Source organism: Penicillium arizonense (genome assembly GCF_001773325.1).
Source record: "Penicillium arizonense strain CBS 141311 chromosome Unknown PENARI_contig030, whole genome shotgun sequence".
NCBI lineage: Eukaryota > Fungi > Ascomycota > Eurotiomycetes > Eurotiales > Aspergillaceae > Penicillium > Penicillium arizonense.
Window position 1 is genome coordinate 217,702 of NW_019173307.1, and position 21,682 is coordinate 239,383.

A 21,682-nucleotide genomic window follows, 5' to 3' on the forward strand; every position below is an offset into this window, starting at 1 on the left:
TGACTGGGTCTGTTTACACCACTGCATCGCCACTAGACCTAGCCCAGACCCTCCCCACGGGATCGGACTGCTCAGTGAGCGAGTCATTTGGCTAACATAACGATCCGGTGATGCTCAGGGAGCAATTTCATTGCTTGTGTAAGACTCAGGGGCGTGCTCAGTTCTACTCAGGGAGCAAAAAGCGGCATGGGGTGAGCACTAAAACGGGAAGGGAAAGACAAGACTTGTCAGACATTATCCTGTCTATTATGCAGTGCTCTCGAATTTTGTAATATATATTCAAATGCCCTTCAAAACGCCATAAAGATACAGTATCTCTTGCTTTTAGTTCCTTCTGCCACCAGCAGCCTTGTATGCCGCAGCCCGCTTCATGCTTCTGTTATTCTTCTTGGCCTTAGAGCCACGGCTCTTGCCCTTCATCTTAAGGGTTGATGATCCCTCAGTAGCACGGTGACCCTCGAACACAAAGGAGTTACCAGAAATGGTGCTGTTTGCCTCGGCATTGACCTTGGCCGCACCAGCTCGGCCCAGTAACCTGCCAGCACGTCCCTGCAGGGTCTTCTTTGCCTCGTCTGCGCGAGAGTTCTTCGCACCAGGAGCAGAGGAGTCACGCTTCTTAGCCATCTTGCGGGCACGAGTCACACGGAGCTTACGAGGAAGCATGGGTGGGAAGTTCTTCTCGTTTAGCAGAAGGGCCTCCTCGACTCCGTTTCCATCGTAGAACTGAACGTACGCGAAGCCCTTGCCGACACGGGTGGTGCTGTCGCGAATAACGCGGACAAACTCAACGCTCTTCTTGAGGGTCTTCTTGTCCTTGCCTCCGGTGTGGGTGTTGAAAATGCGCCAGAGACCTTCCTCGACATCGGCGGGTGCGCGGACCTTCTTCTTCTTGCCGGTCTTCTCATCTTCCCCGGGGGTCTCGCTGTCAATGAAAGAAAGGTTGCCCACGAAGACACAGCGCTTGTTGTCGATTTCAGCGGGGTGCGCAAGACTGTCCACCCGCAGGTGGCGGTCCAGAATCATTGAGCCGTTCAGGGCAGCAGGGGCTTTGCGTGCCGCTTGGAGTGTGGAATACACGGCATAGGCGTTGGTACTAGGGGTGGTCTCATCGAGAATCTCGCGCTTGGCGAAAGAAGCACGCTTGGGGATACCACCACCGCTGGCAAAGGCAACGGAGCGGAAACGAATCGACTCGACCTTGTGGGGGCCGCTGGATTCGGGAAGCGATGAGCAGAAGGAAGCCAGATGACGGAGAAGGGTCTTCTTGGCGGTCTTGGACTTAATAGCCTGGGTGGAAACGTTGCCCAAGAAGACAGTGCGGTTAGACTTCTCGACCTCGCTGGAGGGAGTGGGACCAGCTAAGCTCTCGTGCACCGGGGCGGGAGCACTGTCTTCCTCTTCGTCGCTGTCCTCAGATCCTGATTCCTTGTCGGAGTCGGCGTTTTCAGCTTCTTCACCGTCCTCAGATTCGGACTCGGCCTCGGTCTGCTTTTGGCGCTTGGCGTGTTCGGATTTTCTCTTCTCTTCATCCTTCTTCTCCTCCTTTGCGATGCGACGCATATATGTCTCCTCCAGATCTTCTCCGGCAGCGCCTCGCTTGCGCTTCCGGTTCTGGGTATCTGTGGGCTGCTCCTCTGCGGACCCAGAATCGCTCTCCTCGGGGGCGTCTTCCATCTCTTCGTCGTCCGACCCGGCGGATAGATCGTCTTCGTCGGCATCCTCTTCGGTCTTTTTCGCTTTCTGGAAAGGCTCAGAGTACTTCACTGTAGGAGCTTGCACAGGGCCAGCCTAATAATTATCAGTCAAATATTCTGCAATTGGATACACAGGTATCAACATACACTTTGCGCAAAGAGAGAGGACAGGGTTGGGTCCAGAGAAGCACCACCTCCGAAAGGAAGAGCGGCAGACTTGGACTTATCGTCCGTCTTGGACTGGGACTTTGATTTCTTTCCCATCTTGAGATCTGGCAGTAGAATTGGTGATAAGGAGACGTGGAGTTGGTCTCTATCGACTTTTTTTTTCTGCTTATCGGGTCTTGGCGCGGGAAGCTGCTTATCACATGACATGTATAGAGTCGGTGTGAATATTGAAAGCAAATGCGGTAAATGGGATAATTGGCTAAATGGCTAAGAGATGCATAAGGATCTTCTCTGCATGCGTTGTTTGTTAGCATTTAACGTTAACACATTATCTTGCGATGTAAGTTACAGTGTAGATAGTCAATGTTCGGAGGGTAACTGTTATGATTGAAACTTTGCATATACACATTCAGATCACTCTGTATATTTCAACCAACTGTGACTTCTTTAATCTGATCTATATATCATACACCTACCTATACGCAATCATTCTATACCTCTGTTGTATACCATCGGCTACGTCAGATACCACTTCACGTGACTTGCTTTTTCTTCGGGCGGTGAGGCTCGCCCTCGCCGGAACGCGGCAGAACCCCGTCACTCGCTTCTGTTGCTGGCACCCCATCATAGCGATCTGCTGCTTTTCGCTGCTGAACCCCCTCTTTTGCTCTGCTTTACCACCCCTGATCATTGCTTTGGTCCTGGTCAAGATCCTCAACAACATCTTCATGCCGTCCGTCCTCCTGCGACTCGGTACCCTCGTCTTGTCCTAGCCGACCTCCCCTCGCCCTCCAGAGTCGGTCTGTTCAGGATTCGTCGAATCGAAAGATTTCACAACATACAAGAGTGGCGGTACGCGTGGACCTGTACTCAAGCTACCTCTCGCATCCCAGGAACGCGGTGATTTTGAGAATAGTGCTCGGTCGCGAGCAGCTGTGCTCATCACCGGCGTCGGTTCCGGCGCATTGTTGAAACGGTACGTCGCTTGAGGTTTACATCAATGCCAGACTTTCATCTGGTCAGTTTTGTGAGAAGATAAGATCTCTACTTTTCTTGGAGTCAGTTTTGTCGGTACATTCACTTTGCGCAGTCTCCAGTCCCTACGCTGGGCGATTGTTTCCGACTCTGGGGGCGTCCGATGATCAATCTCCGCACCACCGCCTTCTGGAGGCGCTCACCTATCTTTCGCACCCACCAACCACTTTTTGCCCACCAACACTCTTGTCCGCTGTTTCTGTGGAGTTGACATGGCAATTGAGCTAATCCAATCCTTGATTTCTCCAGATTTTCCATCCCAACACTATCTGGTGGATCCGTAACCGTCCTTCCTCCCCTCACGCCAGCGGCGATTCTCAACCTCGCCGAAAGCAACTTTAGAGCCAATATCTTCCAACCTTCCTTCCTCCCATTCATCTGTGCTCGCGCCAGCTCTACCACATACAACCTTCTCAATGGAGGTGGCCGAGAGCAGAGAACAAGCCTCCGTTGGTCCGTCAACGGGGGCAGAGTCCATGCCCAATGGAGATCGGAATCCCTTTCTGGACGACCCTCTCATGGACGATGATGGACGCTCAAGTAGTTTGAGTGAGATCGACGACGTCTCGGAAAATGAGCCCTCAGACTTCGAAGACCCGATCAAATCAGACAAGCCAATGGAGAACGATTCGGAGGCGGAAACCGAGCGCATCGAGGATTCTCCTCACAATATCCGAAAGCGCGACATTGTGCTAAGTGCCGGCAGTGCCGGACCCAGTCCGAGCAAGCTCCACCAATCTACCACACTTGACGATGTCGATGATGAAGCGCTCGACGACTCACCTAGTAAACCGCGACGGTCTTCTAAGAACAACGGCTTGGGCGCCGATATCCCAGACCTGGGCGATGTCGAGCTCCCAGACAGCATTGGCAAGAAGCGAAAACGCGTTGAGGCTGGTGATGAAACCGGCACCGAGCTGGGCGACGATGAGCCCATGAAGAAGCGCCGGAGCTCAATCAAGAGCGACTTGAGCGACCCGATCGATGACGATATCCCCCTCTCCCCCGAGCCGCTCGAAGACCCTATGGCTATCAATGATGATGATACACCGGCGGACGATGCTCCTGAGTTAGACCTCCCAGCCCCGCCTATGAAAGGCAAGAAGGGCAAAAAGGGTAAGCGGAAGGGAAGAAGGGCCCAAGACGCTGACGAGGAGACGGAAAATGGTGGTGCAGAGGCCACTGCAGAGGACGTCGCTGATGAGATTCTTGGAGAAGACGAAGAGCCTACGGAACGAGGGGATGAACCCGACGACGCGGAGGCAACTGTTCGAGCTGAAGAAGAGTGTATGTTCTCTCACGAGTCCTAGGCAGCATGATTACTAACGCCCCGAATAGCTGTCAAGAAGATGTCTGCTATGGATTCTCTGGCGACACTAGAGAAAGAATTCGCGACATTACGTGACAAGTAAGAAGCCGCCTTATTTCAGATGTTTAGTTGCTAACAAGTGCAGGATTTATGATGAACGGATATCCAAACTCAACCGCGAACTAGAGATGCTTACTGGTCCGAATCCGACACATCCCGAGTATCTGCGTCAAATCGAATGTGTGCAACGTTACCGGGATGCCAAGATCAAATACGAGGAAAACTTGTATCGATACCGCATGAAGGCGTTGCTCAACAAGGGCCTTGCTGAGCGAGCTCAGGCACACAGCACATACTTCCAACGTGTCCGAGACGTGCGTGAGAAGCATTCGAGTGATATCAGCAAGCAGTTCTATGCTATCCAGCATGATCGCTTCAAGACAGATGAACTCAGCCCGCATCATATCATCGCGTTCCCTACTCGTCGCTCGCAGCAGATCGCACACCAGGCCGCCTATAACCAGGAGGTTTCAATCATGGCTGGCGTTGCTAAGTATGTTGGCTTCCCCGCTGCCCCAAGCTTGTTGGGAGCACGTCCCACAGAACTTGATGACGACCTTGAAAAGATGGGGGTAAGTAACTTGTATCTTTCACTTTAACATTATCAGTTGCTTACATGGTCCAGATTTCTATCGAGTCTCGTGCCTCAGCTCCAAGGCATTCATCAGCAATGCCTCCACGGACTACTACCATGTCTGCTATGTCTTCGAATGCCTTCCGCGCCGCCGAAGAAGCATTCCTAGAACAAACTCCCTGGGCAAACCCGCAGCACCCGATCCATCAGCAGCAACAACATCAGCATCACCCACAGCAACATCGGCCTCCAGGTCGTACTTTTGAGCATCCGCAGCCATCGTCATATACCACCCCCGCTGCCCAAAAGCGGGTGGTAGACGTAAATGCACCAAATGGATCTGCATCCACCATCCCCGAGAATGCGTCTGCCGCCAATTCATCAGCCAACAACACCCCCTACGGCATAGAACAAGACCTGAGGCATCAAACGGAAGGACCTTTCCGTAACCCTGATTATGATGCTGATCACCGCAAATCTGGATTCCGCTCATTAAGTTCCTCCCCATTGGATGTGCGCAAATCACAACCACATATCCCCCATACTCTCGAGCACCGCTCTCCTGCTACCGACGTCCCTACCCACAACCACATCTTCTCTCCGCCTCCTGCGCGACAAGGCTTGTTCCAGCCGGCAGGTCTCAAACGGGATATGTCCCCATCCCTCTCCTCCAAACCCGTCGATGCGGTACACTACCGCGCCCATCAGTCAGGGATCTCAACAGGCTCTGGCTCAAATCACATGCCAACCCGCTAATTGTTGTCCTTTGACTTGTCACGATTGAATTGTCAACTCCCCTTAATACCCAACCAATCTCCCCACCTCTCCTCTGCATCTTACGCACTTCTCCTTTCCTGTGATAAACCCTGTGTCTGTTTTTTACTCTCTGTTATTGCTACGGCTACAAATGTATTTTGACTGTCCTTCTTTCTAACCCGAAAGAAAAGATGGTTTGTTTTTGTGTTTGCATGAATGGGATACCGGATCTCTTGCTTTCGAGTTTCAGCAGCGTTCATATGTGGGAACCTCCAGTCATCACTTACTTACTTTGGATTCATGGCCTATATCTGAATGGAATGGAATCTGGTTTCGAGGTGTTTTATTGTTCTATCACATGCGGTGTATGGGGTATGGAAATTTTCTTGTTTCTTGTTTCTGGTTTCTTGGGTAGAGGAATATCTCTTGCATTGGAGTTTCTTTCTTTTTCTCTTCCGTGTCTTACACTTCTTCTTGGTGTTGTGCGTGTCTTGTGTACATACCACGGTTGTATTCGATTATCACAAATCTTCAGATGCCTCTTCTTTACCTAGATCCTTTCTGTAGCTAGTTTAGATATCTTCATTGGGTCATAATTGGAATGGGACTGTGGAGGTGTAGTCAAGTCCAGATACAGCAGCCGTCAATACGTAAAGTAATTAAACTAAGCCTTAGAAGGCGTAGGTGTATATCACACTTTGCCCTTTCGACCCATCAGATCACCGAAATCCGACACATCCCCTCTTCCATAATCCCAAGTGAACCCCCAAGAACACAAACACAGCATCAAGACCTCTTCTCCCCAGCCCTCTCACGCCCAGAACCCAAAGCCGCCAACCTAGCCCTTTCCAAACCCAACCCAACACCAACAAACCCCAACAAAACAACACAAATATACACCTGCGGCGCAAACGTCCCAAACTCAGGATCAACCGCCAAGGCCCCAGGATAAAGAAAAGCACTCAACTGAGTGATCCAATAAATACTGCCCGTCCAAGCAGCCGTATGAACATAATGGCTCTTGAGTTCAGGTGTCGAGGCATGACGGTAGAGGTAGTATAATGTTGTCAGGCCGAGGACGAGGCCCATGGACATTGTTTGTCCATTATGGAATTTAGCATGGGGTGGCCAGCGCGGATTGTAGATGTGGGTTTCGTTCCAGTCGGCTAGGTAGGCGCCTACGGAGGTTGTTATGCCAACTATTGTCAGGAGGGTTGTGCCTGTGCTGGGCATGGTTGTTTCTTGTGGATGGAAGTGGGTGGAGGTTGGTGCCTGGCTTGATGGGTTTATGTAGCAAATACTTCTGGAGAGATGGAGTGGAAGTAGAGAGTGCTGCAAGTAGGTTGGATTTTTCGGATGTGCGCGGTTCCGAAGGGATGGAGGCCCGAGTGATTCTGGACAATCACTTTAGCTCGATGAGTGTTGAAATCAATTCCATATTTTATAATACAATAATGACTTGCTTGCAAGTCTATTTGGACTGGCATACCGCGTGTTGTGCCATCATAAAAGCAAACTTTGGGTGCGAGGATGGTATATATATTGGGGGTATATTGACTGTTGACTGCGAGATTCGAATATCCAGATAGATGCTTCCTCTTATACTTCAGTATCCTATCTGTTCTTATCCAAGATTTAAACAGAACACTATGAATGCTAACTAATCTGATTTGGGATCCAAGGACCATTGTTAACATCTCAACCTCAGAATTTCCAAATTGGTAATCATATCTATAACGCCCTGTCTGATGTGATGGTATCTGGCAATGAGCAAAGCAGCTTATGAATACTTGGGGCCAAACAGGGCGATTAGGAGATCGGATTTACTCAGCATACAAGAAGTGATAAGAGGCCCTAAATCGAAAGGAAAAGCTAATGGAAAGCTAAGAAATGGAGGGAACTCGCTACACAAACGTATCGACCCATGAGACACATACATCGCATAATGGCAATGGCATAATAAAACATAGGCCAAGATACATGGCCGAAGAGAAGAAAGACATATGTTCGAACGAATTGAAGTCGCCACCTAGCCCACAAGATTGAACAAGAATTGCAACATCTCGTATCATCATCAACAAGTGAATTATTCCGCAATCGCGGTAGGCTGGGCTTCAGGCTGCGAAGGTGCAGCCGGCGGCTCTTCTGCGGCGCCATTTGCTGTTGCTAGTACTACGCTTTCTGGGCGCCACTTGACAAGAACCTTCCTAGCGGCAGGTTGGGATTCCTCGTCTGTTGAGGCCACGTTAGACAGACCATAACAATGGGCATTAAGGGGGTTTGGGACTTACAAGTCTGGTAGACATCCTCTATTGTGTTCAAGCACATCTCTCGTGCTGGGGGTCGGAACATGACCAAGTACCTAAAGGAGAGTCAGTAAGGTGAATCTTGATGGCGGCGACGCAAAAACTTACATCAAAGCTTGAACGCAAAGATTGACACGCTCGGGATCCTTGGCCAAGCTGGCCACCCGCTGAGTGATAGGAATGGTGATCTCAGGGACTTCACTGAGGAAGCGAACCAAGACCTTGATATCGCGAGAATCAAGATAAGCCAGGAAACCATCAAGAAGTCGAACAACCCAAGTATCATAATGGAGAGGAACAGTCGGCTGAGCCTCTTCCTCAGATCCAGCACGCTGATTAGCAGCACTCTTCATTTTGATCCGGTCATTGTAATACTCTTCATTAAGCCAAATAACAGCAATGTTGAGTCGTCCTCGGAAATCCTCGAGAATATACCGATACAGTGTCTCGCGAATTGAATCAGAAATGGTGGTTTGTCTGCGTCCGGCTGAGTCTGTCTTGTTCTGGTTGTCCTCCTCGAGGCCAGCAGGTGCGCGCGTAGCCAAACGAGCAAGAAGAACAGACCATGCGTCCCTATCGAAGGTGCTACCTGCTAGCCGGGAGAAACCGAGCTTCTGCTGACTCTGGTTCTTGGCGGGCGCAGGAGATGTTTCGGCTGCATTCAACATGCCGAATACGCGGGCAACGGCACTACGTCCGATTTCTCCGGCTTCTTCCTCGCTCAAGGGAGGTGGCTGAGGCAGGACGAATGGACCCAAGGATACGAGCTCTGGCTGGAGATCTGCTACTTCTGCCGCAACGGCACTAGCTTCCTCAGAGACAGTTGACGCCGCATCCATGGGCTGATATTCGGGTTCATAATCGTCGTCATCATCTGCCGCAGCCGCTTGCTGTTGTTGCTGTCGCTGCAAGTTTTGTTCCTTGGTGATTGTTTGCAATCGGGTACGAATGGCCTACGGTAATGTCAGTGGCTATGAAATATATCATCTCATAGCTCTACTTACCTCAGTAGCCTGTGTGAGTGTCGAATCGTGGACCTGTGTCAAGAGGGGCACGACAATCTTAAGTACTAAATCGAATGGAAGCTGCTTCACGTCGAAAGAGGACAATCCGATATCTTCGGTTATGGTGAACAGTCGATCATAGCTTGCGGGCCCTGGTGCCATTGGGGGAATCTTAAGCATAGGGGGAGTCAAAGCATTGAGTCGTGCCCGCTTTGCGTTATCAAGTCCATCAGTGGGCTCAGTTGGCAATCCGCGTTTCCGAGAAGCATCATCAGGAGCCTCAAGACGTGATTGCATCAGGCGTTCGATGTACATTTGCATTTTACCAGCCATGGGGTGGTTAGGGTTCCTAATGATGTTAATGGTTATCCACGCTCTCCGTGGGATGAACAATACCTTTTCAAGATATTGATAAGGAGAGCTCGTGCTGTCCTCTCCATGGACTTGACGCTGACGCGAACAGTCGGAGTAAAAGGAGGGCGGACATGCTTTGCAGGGTAGAATTCCAAGACTGCATTTACAATCTTATTGGCGATGGACTGACGAGTTCGGATGAGGGGAGCGAGGCAGTTCAAGGTAGCATTTACAAGGAGGGCATCACTGGCCATAGTTAGCACTGTCGTCGACATCCGGGGGAATCACTATTCGGTTGTCATACCTGGTCTCTTCTTGGAAAACACCAAGCAGTCGGTCAAGCAGACCCGATGATTCAGCTTCCAGATTCGGGATTGACAGAAGAGCATGGTTGCGAGGAACAACAGCCAGGGAGGTCTCGTTCTGCTCCGGTCGCTAGAATATAGTCAGCACCAATATGAGAGGCGTATAAAGATCGCAGAACATACCCTGGGGTCCGAGATCAATCCTGGGGTCTGGACCTGAACCACGCGCTGTAGGAATTTGGCGCAGCAAATTTTGACGGGGCATGGGAAAGAGTCCATTTGGCGGAAGATAACCAGCTTGATGGCATTCATAGTTTCCCATGTTTTGCTGTCATCTGGGTGCTTCACACTGTCATCAAGATTCTGTTAGCGTGGTGACCATTTCGGCATTCGAGCGCGCTCCCGCGCCACCTTGAAAGGGAAAACTTATTTTGACATACATATGTCTGAATACGAGCGGATACAAGCTAGCGGAGGTTTGCACTAAGCTCTGGAGCACCGCAGTGTCCTTCTCCGGCAGCTCCAGGATTTCACGGATTGTCTGCAGAACATTGGGAGCAAGCTGCTCCTTCTGGGCTACAGCTAGCACTGGACTAGCAAAGGTTTCAGCTAGGAAGTCCGCACCCCATCTTCGTAGCTCCAGTCGGGTATTAGCTCCCACGATGGGGAGGATGCCGTTCACGATCTGCGGGTAGAAGGCAGCGTCGCCCAGGACGAGGTTACGGGCGGCATTGAGCTGGGTGATCTGATCGATATCGGCGGGTTGAGCCATTATGGCTCTGGTGTGTGGGTGTCAGATATGCGACACTATCGAGGCCGAGTCGGAGAACGATGTTTTCGGGGGACGCTGGTGTCGCAGATGCAACGCGCACCAGCTGGATCACGAAAGAACGAGGGCGGTGAGGATATTGGGAAAGGATAGTATTGAGAGAGGATGTGGAGGTAAAGAGAATGTGAAGAGAGATGTGATGGTGAGGTTGCGACCAAAGTGAGATGTGAAAGGGCAAGGATCACCAAAGACTCCGATGTATGTCTATGTAGCCTACACGCGCATTTCTACTGGAACCATATGAGAATAATCCATTAAATCTTCGATCTAGACTCAATTGACAAGAATAGTCCCACTTATTAAGAAATACATAAGAAGTAATTTATAACAAGTAACTTCTCGCCATCGCGTTGTCGAAGCCTTCAGATGCCAAGACTTTTCCTCCGGAAGATGAGCCAAGGCCTCAACTTTCTTGTCTCCCACTTCTCCATCTACATCCCCTCAACATGGCTACCGGAATGTATGTGTGAACCCCCAGATTCAGAAAGTATCTCTGCTAACATCTGCTCAGCTTCAACTCCACCTACTACGGCAAGGACTACCGTGCGGGTGCCGCCCTCCTACGTGCCCGCCGGCCATATCTCTTCAAGAACGCCCTGACCGGCTTCGGACTGTTCGCATTCACAATTGCAGTTTGTGAGTAGATCCCAATCACAACTTCCTCCCTGCGCGACCCCAATTCCTGGAACACAGAGGTCCTATGTCTAGAGCGCAGAGGATCATGCCACCACTTGCCCGCTTGGCAGACAATCAACAAGCCCAACCCGAACCACGAAGACCAGTGTGCTAACCACAATCCAACACAAACAGACTCCTACACCATCAAGGCCGTCGGCCAAGAAGAATTCTCCGACGTCAAAGTCCCCGATGCTCCAGCGGAGAAGAAGTGAAGCATATCTCACGCGCCCCGGTATTCGATACTGGGTTGACACCGTCAAGTCATTTGATATGCTCGGTGTGTACCATATACCCGCACGGCTTAGTTGAACGTCCTGCTGCAGCCAAGGAACAACGGTGCAAATTGGGGTTTCGGAGTCTTCGGGAAGACCTTGTTTTTCAGATCTGCAAGTTTAGCGGTTATCTCAGCATTTGTGCTGCAATGTACAGAATGGATTGAATTGTATTGGAATATGTTGTATAAATCATGGGCCTTAGATGTCTGTCTAGTCTCGTGTAGCACTTTCGCTCTTTTTCATACTGCCACCTTGGGGTTGATCTATACTCCTGCTCCCACTGTATCTTTATGAACCAACATCAAAGCCGGAGCAAGGAACATGTTGATAGGTGCTGATCTACAAGCAGGTATTTGGACCAAGTGATATATTTGGTAAGTTTTGAAAACACAATACAACGGCTTGCTATGTCATCATAACAGCCAACAGAAATGCGAAATGAGTCTAGAAAATAGTGCTCTACTCGGTTCGCAAAACGCGAGGACCCTTCTTCTTAGCGGTACGCTTACGCTTGAGGCCCTTGTCAAAGGCAACAGCGTTGCTGTGGTCACGGCCGAGGTTGTCCAGGTCTTTGACCTTGTAGAGACGAACAATCCAGTTCTCACTGGTGAAGGCCTCCTCCAGCGTGTTGAGCTGGGGGCTCTCCGTGGGCAGCTTGGTGCCACGAACCCGGTCGACCGCTTGGCCAGAAGGGAAGAGGCTCTGATAGTTGTGGTAGGACATCTTGTACCTGTTATGGGGTCAGTAATGTTTTGAAATCGTACAACGGTAGGGTCACTTACATCAAGCTGTTCTTCATGGCAGGAGTGGCCTCCTCGTCCACACGGTACTCGCCACGGGCAGTGAAGAAGTCACGCTCCTTCACCTCATCGGGCCAGATACCCTCGGCAATACGAACCATCCAAAGGAACTTGTTCAGATCATCGCCTGAGTAGCCAAGCAGTCCACCGAACACAACCAGGACGTAATCAACATCATGTTGACGCAAGATGGGGTAGCTGACTTCCTCACGCGAGCTCATGGCCTTGCCGACAGTGGCGATGTGGGTGTTGTTCCAGGTGTTGTTGTCGACAAGAGTAGGGCGGTCAGCCATACCACCAATCTGGTATCCGTAATCCCACCAGGACATGATTTTGGCGTTGTCAGGGGTGTTCTGGCGCAGCCAGTAGTAAGCCTCACGGTAGTCGTCAATGATGAATTGACTTCCATCAGGAAGCTTACTAGCCAGGACCACAGACGGAGACGAGTAGGCGTTGGAGGTGACCCAGGTGCAGTGTGCGACAAACAAGAGCAAGTAGAGGGTAACCGAGCAAGCCACGACAGATTTGGAGAAGTATGAGTAGATGCCAACAACAGGATTGCGGGTCGATCGAAGAGACTTGGAGTCTTCGACATTGGCCTTAGCCTTAGACTCGGGGGTGGGGGATGACGCAACCAGGAAGTTGTCGAGAATGGCCGACAAGGCGAGGGCAGCGGCAACACACACAATGGGAGTCAAAGTCAGCATGAGGCGGACCATGACACCAGCAAAGTAACTGGCGAGGACCGAGTAAATGACCACGAAGACATGCTCGTCCTTGAGCTTCTGGAAGCACATGAACACACCGGCGGGGAAAAGCCAGATAAGGAAATTCAGGTCGAAGAAGAAGGCTGGCCAGGCAGTAGGCTGGTGCTCAGAAACGGAGGCAATAATGGGAATATGAACCTTGGCGTAGCCGGTATCCCAGAGGGAGTAGAAACGGCCACTCCAGGGAGCGATAACTCCAGTGAGTGAGAGCAGGACGAGACCACTGAAGGCGAGGCCAACGGTGAGGAGAACCATAGCAGTCAGAAGTTTCTGGAACTGCTTGCCAGGAAGGTAGGCCCGAACGAATTCGGCAAAGGCCACCAATTGGAGCAGGCCAAAGATGCCTGGTAGATGGTCAGTACGAATAACAGTGATTAAGCAATTCCAGGATCTTACCAAGGGCAGACATGTGATCACTGTTGCGGATGGGCAAGAACCCGACGAAGGGGATCTGCATGCTTCCTAGTGTTCCCAGGGCGTACCAAGTGGTATAGCTGATGTACACACGAGTGCTGTATCGTCCCATGCAAATAAGGACGAAGACATGGAGAGGAATCAAGTTCGTGATGAAAACGTATCCACCCCAAGCGGAGACCATGTATCCATAGAACAAGGCAGTCAACGCTCCCCACATGATAGAACCGTTCTTGACAGCCTTGATCCAGAGGAAGAATGTGAATACCAACAGGAAGATGGCAATGGCCTCGTTGTCGTAGCTACCTGCGACGGACCGCGAGATATAGCCGGGGGTGATACCCATGAATGCCGCAGCGAGGAGACCAGCAGAGGGCGAAGTGGACATCTCGCAGGTCAGGAAGTACATGGCCAGGGCCGTCAGCCCAGAGAAACCAGGGGCAAGCAGAACACAGACATTTCGAATGTCGACGGGGATAGTGAGGAAACGAAGGATGTGGTAGATCACACCGCTGGTCACCATCAGACCAGGGTATAATGTGCCACCAGTGACACGACCCAGAGGATGCCATGTTCCTAATCAACAAATGTTCCATCAGCACCTCGGTTATACCACCATCTGGGGACGCGCAATCGCGGGTAAGGGATGCTTACGGTCATCAAACCAATCCCAGAAGCTGTAGAAGCCATTTTCAATCAAATATTTTGTTGCCCGGAAGTTGAACCACGGATCGACTAGAAGAATTTATCAATATCTCGTTCGAGTGTTCTGGGGGAGGTGACTGCATCTAGTGCAGCATAGAGCCGTACATTCGTGAATAATACTCTCAAATCCTGGAAACAAGTTAGCACAATGATCATTAAGTCTCTCAATTGACACATACTAATAACACTGAACAATCGACTAGCCACCGCGGCGGCAGCAATAGTACAGAGAATGATAACCCGCAATAGACCGCGCGTGTTCCGGCCGGAGCTGCCTTTCAGCAGAACATCAAGCGAAGACTGGGCCATAATGGCCAAAAGGAGCAAAGTCCGGAATCAGAAATCAAATTTAAAACATGAAATCAAGGAATGAATTGGGCTGAAGTGCCAATGGTGAGGGCCGTGGGTGTAGATGGGAAGAGCGAGAGCTACGCAAGGTGGTCACTTCTGAGGGTCTTGGCACCGGCGAGAGGCGCCACCTCCGATTGCTCCCCGCAATACTATGACTGTTGGAACTCTTCTCTCTCGCAACTTTCAACGTTTACGAGATATTTAGCTATATCGGCGAAACGAACCATCTACGACTTACTTTCCTTCACATCACAGATGGAGCTGCCTCCACTGACCATGGAGCAGCTCGCAACACTCGTGAGCTCCAACGCTCCGCCGTCACATCTCTTCGAAGCCTTATCGCTTTACGAGCATGAAGCATGCCTCATATCCGAAGGCAGCGGCTACCCTGGAACTGGTGGGGGTGACCCTACGCTATTAAGCACATTTTATTCCAGCTTCTTTCTCGTCCATCTCCTCACCGATCAAGTGTTAGTAGTCAAGTGATCCTATTGACTGTCGACCCACTGACGAAGATTGTGCCACAGACCTGAAGCTCGCGCCTTGACAAAACGAATGCCCGGATCTCTCATACACCAAGACTCTTCTCTGCAAAACTGCTTAACTTTACTACGAGCGGTATGGCAGACACAAGTTGAGCAGGTATATCGAATCCTCAGACAATGCCCATGGCCGGAGGTGCTACAGCCACTAGTACGGAGATATGAGAGTATGTATTGATGCCCACCAGGTCTGTAGGCAGTCACTTACATCGTGTTGTTAGGCTTCTACCAAGACAAGACCTTGATCTCTGTGAGCACGTCCTACGAAGCAATAAGGCTATCCACGGCAGCAAAATACCTTGGTCTCGACGAGCAATCCGCTGAGCAGGAAGACCCGAATATAATAGCCAATTTCACGAAGTGTGGGTGGACATGGGACCCGGAGACAAAGTTGCTGCATCCCAAGCCTATCGTTGTATCGCCCATGGACAACCAGTCCTCGAACGGCATTCGTGGGGCGATGAAAATGCTTGGAACAAGCGGAAGTTTAAGTTGACGAAGATCCCCGGGAACAGTTGCTAGTTAATACATCTGATCCTCCATCCAGAGGCTACACGGCTAGATGGCTACATATTCCGTCCGGGTTATACAAATGCGAAGACAAAGTAACGCCGGAACCGATATCGGTCTGGAACATATAAGAAGAAACGCCGGAATGCATAACACGATCTTTTGCTTCTTGCTTATGGTCCAACTGTAGTGTACAGGCGCACAACAGCCCAGGGTATGTACAGGACCCAGATAAAACGTCTAAAAAATGAGAAACAAAATCATTCCATCTTTCGCTCGCAATGCCACAGCTCGGGGGCAGACTAAACCCAAACAATCGTACAGAAATATGGAGCGGACTCGAGCAAATCGCGTCTAATACCCTGGGGGAGGTGCGATTCCCGCAAAGAGATCATTGCGTATCATTCCTCCACTCTTCTATCCATCACATTACTGCGACTCCGCAGCCTTGGCCTGCAAGAATGCCTCCAGGTCGAACTTGGGGTCCTCGAAATTCGTGATGACTGGAGGAGTTGTTAGCGCTGGGGGATTCTGGGGGTTCTGGGGGGTAGACGGCTGCTCCGGATCGTTTCGCATTGAGTCAAGCCGTATCAACAAGGGATTGTAACGTACGTCCGCTGGACTGTGTCTTGGTCTCCTGGGGCTGGGTCTTCTTCTTGTACTCGGCCTTAGCCTGCTCGATCAGGCGCTCCTTGCGGGCGTACTCGTGCTCAATCTCTTTGCGCTTGGTGATCGAGTTGAGAGAGGACTGGTGGTAGACACCGTAGACGAGACCGGCAACGAGAGCCGAGTAACGGAGGACCTGTAGTTGCGTAGACGTGGTCAACAGCCGGTTCGCGGAGAGGGTGACCCTTAGCCGATACTCACATTGACACCCTGAGTGCTAGCCATTTCTGCGATAAATCCGGAGGACGGGAGTAAATAAGGAATTAAATCGCGAGATACCGAGGGACCGTTTCACAGGTGTCAACCGACAATGGCAATGAATCTCCGAAATGGTCTGGGGCGAGGTTCAATCTTCAGTCCCTGCGCGAGGTTTTTCCGAAGCCGCCCGTCCAACCCTTAGTCATCCCGGGTAAATAAACCACGCCTACACTTTCACGACGACACGTCTGGTCTAATTTCTTTATGGTTGCACAAGATGTCGATGCAGCAGCGTAAGGATGAGATCCTTGCCAAACGGGCGAAGCTTGCTGAGCTGAAGAAACAGCGTGAGCTCCGCCAGAAGGAGTTCACATCCCGAACTAGTGTTGGTGATGCTTCAGAGGTAAATGCAGCATGTGAATTAACCATGGAGCTCAACTGAAGCTAACCACAATGGCAGATTATTTCGCCAGCACCCGGTCGCCCTGATAATAGACACGAGCTTGATGACTTGATTTCTCGTCTGGTGGACCGTCCAGCTTCGGCCTCGCTGAGCCATGGCGCTGATGGCCAGTCGCGCAGAGGAAGCCGGCCAACCTCCGTACTGAGCGCCAGTCAACTGAGTGGAGAGAATACCGACGCATATGCTTCTTCATCGCGCCCACAATCTCAATCCATTGCCGTCCAGACAGTCGGCGAGGAGCCCTACACTCCCTCTGCAACGGAAGCCCCGCAGCCCCCTGAACTCGAACCCGAATCCAAACCTAAAGTAGAGGTCGTCACCTACAGCAAAGCGGTACAAACAGATGGGTTAGATCTTCAACCTGAGACCCCTGAGGAGTCTGTTGCTTCGGATAATGAGGAGGTCCCTGGTACCAGCCGGTCGAACAAGCGTCTCAGTCGACGGGACCGGGAACGTGATGAGGAAATCCGACAGAAGCTTCGCAAAGAAATCGAAGACGAACTGCAGGCTACCAATCAGACGGAAAATAATGAGACGACAGCTGCGCAATCTTCACAATTAAGATACCCTCTGCGTACACTTGACGACGACGAATTGAAGGCTGTTACATCGTCGGATGATTTCTTGGACTTCGTGGAGCGTTCTTCGAAGGTTATTGAGCGAGCTTTAGACGAGGACTACGATGTACTGGCAGACTATGAGCTTGGTGGAACTGACGGAGATTTGCAAGAAGATGAGGAGACCGGCAAGAAACGAAGGGGAATTCGGGAAGTGTGTCAGTTCTGGGACGAACGATGGAGTAAGAAGCGTATGATCAGTGATCTGAGCTTCTCTCCCAAGGTGAGCACCGCACCGCTTTTCATATGGATATTATGTCTTATGTACTGACCCATCTCAAGTTCCCTGAATTGCTGCTTGCATCATACACCAAGAACCCTTCCGCTCCTCACGAACCAGATGGGCTTGTCCAGGTCTGGAATCAACACCTACAATCTCGCCCGGAATATGTGTTCCACTCCACCTCTGATATTCTCACCGCAAAGTTCTCCCCTTACCATCCAAACCTTATTGTTGGTGGCTCCTATTCTGGACAAGTCCTTCTGTGGGACACTCGTTCCTCACGCGCTGGCGGAGGCGCTCCTGTACAAAAGACTCCCCTCACTGGCTCTGGACACACCCATCCCGTTTACAGCATCTCAATTGTTGGTACACAGAATGCACACAACATCATGACGGCCTCTACAGACGGTGTGGTCTGTGGCTGGACCGTCGATATGCTTTCTCAACCGCAGGAATATCTGGAACTAACTACACCTCCCCCATCGAAGACGGAGGATCTCGCTCCGACCACCATGTCGTTCCCTCACTCCGATCCCACCTTTTTCATTGTTGGTACCGAAGAAGGAGGCATCTACCCCTGCCACCGGTACGATCGAGCGGGAGCCAAGGCTGGCACAGATCACCGGCTGGCCTATCGTGGACACGCAGCACCGATCATGTCCACCGCATTCCACCCCGGCCGTGGACCCGTCGATCTAGGAGATCTCATGTTGAGCTCCAGTCTAGACTGGAGCGTCAGACTCTGGCGTGTGCGGCCACCAGCGACAACAGCCTCCGCCACATCCGGCATCGCCCAGACGCAAGTGGTCTCGCCCATTCTCGAGATCAACCGTGAAGATGTGGTCTACGATGCACGCTGGTCCCCACACCGACCTGGCGTCTTCTCTCTTGTTGACGGTGCAGGCAACGTGGAAGTGTGGGACCTTGCCACAGACACCGAGGTACCCGCCGTCCGCACCACCCCATCCCGCGGCCGTGGCGGCATCTTATCTCAGAGCCTTAATAAGGTCGCATGGGAAGAGCGAGAAGGACGACGTCTTGCGACTGGTGGACTTGATGGTGTCATTACTGTCTTCGAAGTTGGCAAGGGCCTGGGCGGACTGCCAGAAGAAGTGCCCGCGGAGGAGTGGACTGATATGAAGCGGTTGGTGGGAAAGTTGGAGAACAAGGATCGGGTGGCTTAGATCTACCACTCCAATGACTTGTGTCTCCCAATCATTGTTGATGTAGTTTTCTTGCGCGGGCCGATCTTCCCCGTCTACCTTTTTTCCTTGCGAGGTGCCCCGTCTTGCCATATACCCCCTTCCCTTCAGTCACAGTCACATACTTGTGTGCTTGTGTATGTATTCCATCGCCAATATCAATGAAGAAAGATACCTTTGCCTTTTGGCTGTAACGTACTCAGGTTTAGTCCGCTACTGGTGGCGGGTGATATACCGTGGTTCCCAGTAACTCCCGAGCACCCCCTCCCTCGTACTCCACAGCTATTGCCCGGCAATGTCGCCAACTCCTTCACGTTCATAACTGCCGCATTGACAAATACCTGAAGCAGGTATCATGCAAGGGCATGGGATCTCGAAAGGTCTCGACTGCGGGGAACCGCCAACAAACCAACGAACAATAAACCAAATGAACCTTGACTGTTTCAGTCCCTCATCTATAACGACGTGGCCTCCGGTGTATCGAAACGACGATCTACTCATTCCACAGTGGGTATATCCAGCTAGTAGACACTTAAATAAAGTTGATCTAGACTCATGCCAAATGCCCGGAGTAGCAGTGATAAGCACGAATCTGACCGAAGACCCTTCCAAAATTGCCCGATGAAAAACCTACGAGTTCCGAAGATGGAAACCAAGCATGCGAGCATCTGTGTCTCTCTCCCCGATATAGTCAAGTAAGTTTTACATTAAACCATAGACCGGACTAGCTCACAGCATCAGGGTCAATATAGGGTTTTATCGAGAAAAGAGTAATTTTTCCCGCAGAGGTCAAACGTGGTAGACGCAGTATTCTGAAGATTTCTCGAAGCGAAAGGAACCAAAGACAAAAATAGGTCATGATGTCAGGAACTCAGGGCACCCTTGGGGCACGTTGGGGACGGGTGGATATAAAAGAGCGGCAGACCAAATACAACACGGTAGATGATCTGGAACCACGGGCATGATAACTTTGATACTCGATAGACTTCACATCCACGGCATTGTTCGGATTGCCCTGCGTGGTACATTGTGTATATACCTCATGTTTGGTTCCGTTGCCGGACTCCACATACGTATGCTATTGACTGAAAAATGTTTGAGTCTCTTTTTTATTTAATATGTGGACCCGTTCTTCGTTGCTCTTTTTCTTGCTATAGAGCGTTACAAAAGTTTCTTGATGGGGGTTTGATGAGGGCCCCGTTCTATCATGGTTAACGACTGGGCAGATCGGGACCAACAGCTGTATAATGGCAATGCCATTGTAGGTACTGCTGCTGCTATTGCTATCTTGCAGATATTCTTTGTTGTGGCGAGGCTTGGTACTCGGTGTATGCAGCGGATGAAACTTCGTGTTGATGACTATCTGGTCTTGCTTTCTCTGGTATGTATATCTATCTTTTGCTCTGACTCGGATTATTCTAATCGGGCTCTCTATAGGTTGCAAGTTTGGCAAAATCGACAATTTATGTCATACGTGAGTACAAACAACCAGTAATTCTTGAAAGAAAAAACAGACAACTCATCTCTCAGTGGCCACAAACGGTGGATTGGGATACCACTATGATTTTATATCTCAAGTACCCGAGAATGCCCTTCTTCAAAGCAAAGTATGCAACCCCAAGGCATCAAATTTTGAGAACGAAGCTGACAGATATTAGGGCTTATTCGCCATTCAAGTCCTCGACTATCCATTCAACATCACCCCAGCCAAGATAGCTCTGCTTCTATTCTACGTGCGCATCTTCACCGTCCGCAAATTCCAACTCTGCGCATATATTGTTGGGTCTTTAGTCCTCGGAGTAGGACTTGCAACGTTTGTTGACGCTTTCTTCGAATGTCAGAACATGGCGATTTTAGGGACCAAGAGCATCACGAATGGGGCATGTGTTCATGGGACATATGTCTTTCTGGTCCTCTCACCCCTGAATTCTTTGACTGGTCTTCTGATCCTTGTGCTGCCCATCCCGTCTGTTTGGAAACTGCATGCGCCCCGCGGACATAAGATAGCACTGACAGGTATTTTCCTGCTAAGTGGAATGTGGGTTGTTTAATATCATTCGCCAAACATTCACCAATCGGTGCAATGCTGACTATTATCGTCAGAGGGGCCATTGCTAGCATTCTAAGAATGACGGTATACTTCACCGACTACCGAACAGCCATTCATGACCCGACATGTAAGCCTTATTTCCGAATATGCATCAGGACGGGGTAACTAACCTCCCCGTCAACAGGGTTATCAATAGAACTGGGTACTCTAGCAGTCATCGAAGGTGGGGTCGTCCTCGTCGCCGCTTGTCTCATGAGTATCTGGCCTCTGTTCACCAGACTCATGCCTCGGCGTGTCCAAGTCTCTCTTTCTCGCCACAGTCCGCGTCAGTGTCCGCGTGACTATCATGAGTATTGGTATCTCAGAGAAATTCGAAACGATAAAATTCGGGAGGAGATCGCGGGTTGGAGGGAGGTTCGAGGTGCGGAGGATAGTTGTGGTAACTCGCCGCCTTCGCCTTGTTCGTTGGCTGACTTGGAGGATCAGCGGTTATCGATTCTTGTTGATGAGAGGGTGACTGATCCTCTTAAACATGGTGTGCGGTTTTCATAAAAGTTAAAAGTTTATAGACTAGGTAATAATAGGTGCAAACCAACAAGAGTGATAGATGTATACTTGTTCATTGGTATAGTATCAAAGTATATATAACTGAGACCTTTGGCTTCCGAGTTTGGAACCTTTGTTAACTTAGCCATGTGTACTGCTTATTTAAGTATCCAATTTCCGTCAAGAACATGACTTAATACTGCCAGACCCAACTTTTTAGTTAAGGATCGAGTGGTTAATGAGGCCTTGGAATTCAGGCAGTCTATATATCCATGCAGCGT

General features: G+C 50.5%; 10 protein-coding genes across 10 annotated transcripts; 5 read left to right on the forward strand and 5 right to left on the reverse strand.

Annotated features, from left to right (window-relative positions):
- Window positions 1-324: 324 nt before the first annotated feature.
- nop12 (rRNA-processing protein NOP12) lies at window positions 325-1,958 on the reverse strand (the record flags this gene model as incomplete). Its single annotated transcript, XM_022636409.1, has 2 exons — window positions 325-1,788; window positions 1,842-1,958. The coding sequence occupies 2 exons, from the start codon at window positions 1,956-1,958 to the stop codon at window positions 325-327; spliced, it is 1,581 nt and encodes a 526-aa protein (XP_022483779.1).
- A 1,355-nt stretch (window positions 1,959-3,313) lies between these two features.
- On the forward strand, window positions 3,314-5,596 carry PENARI_c030G04146 (uncharacterized protein; the record flags this gene model as incomplete). Its single annotated transcript, XM_022636382.1, has 4 exons — window positions 3,314-4,184; window positions 4,236-4,305; window positions 4,352-4,838; window positions 4,892-5,596. The coding sequence occupies 4 exons, from the start codon at window positions 3,314-3,316 to the stop codon at window positions 5,594-5,596; spliced, it is 2,133 nt and encodes a 710-aa protein (XP_022483780.1).
- An 838-nt stretch (window positions 5,597-6,434) lies between these two features.
- PENARI_c030G01353 (uncharacterized protein) lies at window positions 6,435-6,829 on the reverse strand (the record flags this gene model as incomplete). The annotated part of the gene is made up of 2 exons (XM_022636358.1): window positions 6,435-6,440; window positions 6,497-6,829. 2 exons carry the CDS (start codon window positions 6,827-6,829, stop codon window positions 6,435-6,437), a joined length of 339 nt encoding a protein of 112 aa, XP_022483722.1.
- An 853-nt stretch (window positions 6,830-7,682) lies between these two features.
- PENARI_c030G09615 (RNA-processing protein PTA1) lies at window positions 7,683-10,337 on the reverse strand (the record flags this gene model as incomplete). Its single annotated transcript, XM_022636420.1, has 8 exons — window positions 7,683-7,828; window positions 7,888-7,958; window positions 8,011-8,855; window positions 8,907-9,255; window positions 9,303-9,506; window positions 9,565-9,695; window positions 9,749-9,914; window positions 10,006-10,337. The coding sequence occupies 8 exons, from the start codon at window positions 10,335-10,337 to the stop codon at window positions 7,683-7,685; spliced, it is 2,244 nt and encodes a 747-aa protein (XP_022483708.1).
- A 503-nt stretch (window positions 10,338-10,840) lies between these two features.
- On the forward strand, window positions 10,841-11,284 carry PENARI_c030G09550 (uncharacterized protein; the record flags this gene model as incomplete). Its single annotated transcript, XM_022636419.1, has 3 exons — window positions 10,841-10,854; window positions 10,906-11,030; window positions 11,205-11,284. 3 exons carry the CDS (start codon window positions 10,841-10,843, stop codon window positions 11,282-11,284), a joined length of 219 nt encoding a protein of 72 aa, XP_022483750.1.
- Window positions 11,285-11,806: 522 nt separating this feature from the next.
- Window positions 11,807-14,342, reverse strand: PENARI_c030G03174 (dolichyl-diphosphooligosaccharide--protein glycosyltransferase subunit STT3; the record flags this gene model as incomplete). Its single annotated transcript, XM_022636371.1, has 6 exons — window positions 11,807-12,077; window positions 12,130-13,258; window positions 13,311-13,904; window positions 13,983-14,063; window positions 14,139-14,162; window positions 14,213-14,342. The coding sequence occupies 6 exons, from the start codon at window positions 14,340-14,342 to the stop codon at window positions 11,807-11,809; spliced, it is 2,229 nt and encodes a 742-aa protein (XP_022483746.1).
- Window positions 14,343-14,660: 318 nt separating this feature from the next.
- On the forward strand, window positions 14,661-15,422 carry PENARI_c030G05945 (CSN8/PSMD8/EIF3K family protein; the record flags this gene model as incomplete). Its single annotated transcript, XM_022636395.1, has 3 exons — window positions 14,661-14,854; window positions 14,912-15,093; window positions 15,148-15,422. The coding sequence occupies 3 exons, from the start codon at window positions 14,661-14,663 to the stop codon at window positions 15,420-15,422; spliced, it is 651 nt and encodes a 216-aa protein (XP_022483763.1).
- A 443-nt stretch (window positions 15,423-15,865) lies between these two features.
- Window positions 15,866-16,327, reverse strand: PENARI_c030G04178 (ATP synthase subunit e; the record flags this gene model as incomplete). The annotated part of the gene is made up of 3 exons (XM_022636383.1): window positions 15,866-15,939; window positions 16,049-16,238; window positions 16,304-16,327. 3 exons carry the CDS (start codon window positions 16,325-16,327, stop codon window positions 15,866-15,868), a joined length of 288 nt encoding a protein of 95 aa, XP_022483744.1.
- A 250-nt stretch (window positions 16,328-16,577) lies between these two features.
- PENARI_c030G11339 (uncharacterized protein) lies at window positions 16,578-18,787 on the forward strand (the record flags this gene model as incomplete). Its single annotated transcript, XM_022636431.1, has 3 exons — window positions 16,578-16,703; window positions 16,761-17,603; window positions 17,663-18,787. The coding sequence occupies 3 exons, from the start codon at window positions 16,578-16,580 to the stop codon at window positions 18,785-18,787; spliced, it is 2,094 nt and encodes a 697-aa protein (XP_022483747.1).
- A 1,225-nt stretch (window positions 18,788-20,012) lies between these two features.
- On the forward strand, window positions 20,013-21,407 carry PENARI_c030G04076 (uncharacterized protein; the record flags this gene model as incomplete). The annotated part of the gene is made up of 6 exons (XM_022636380.1): window positions 20,013-20,186; window positions 20,243-20,279; window positions 20,336-20,412; window positions 20,464-20,843; window positions 20,909-20,982; window positions 21,040-21,407. The coding sequence occupies 6 exons, from the start codon at window positions 20,013-20,015 to the stop codon at window positions 21,405-21,407; spliced, it is 1,110 nt and encodes a 369-aa protein (XP_022483761.1).
- Window positions 21,408-21,682: the final 275 nt, after the last annotated feature.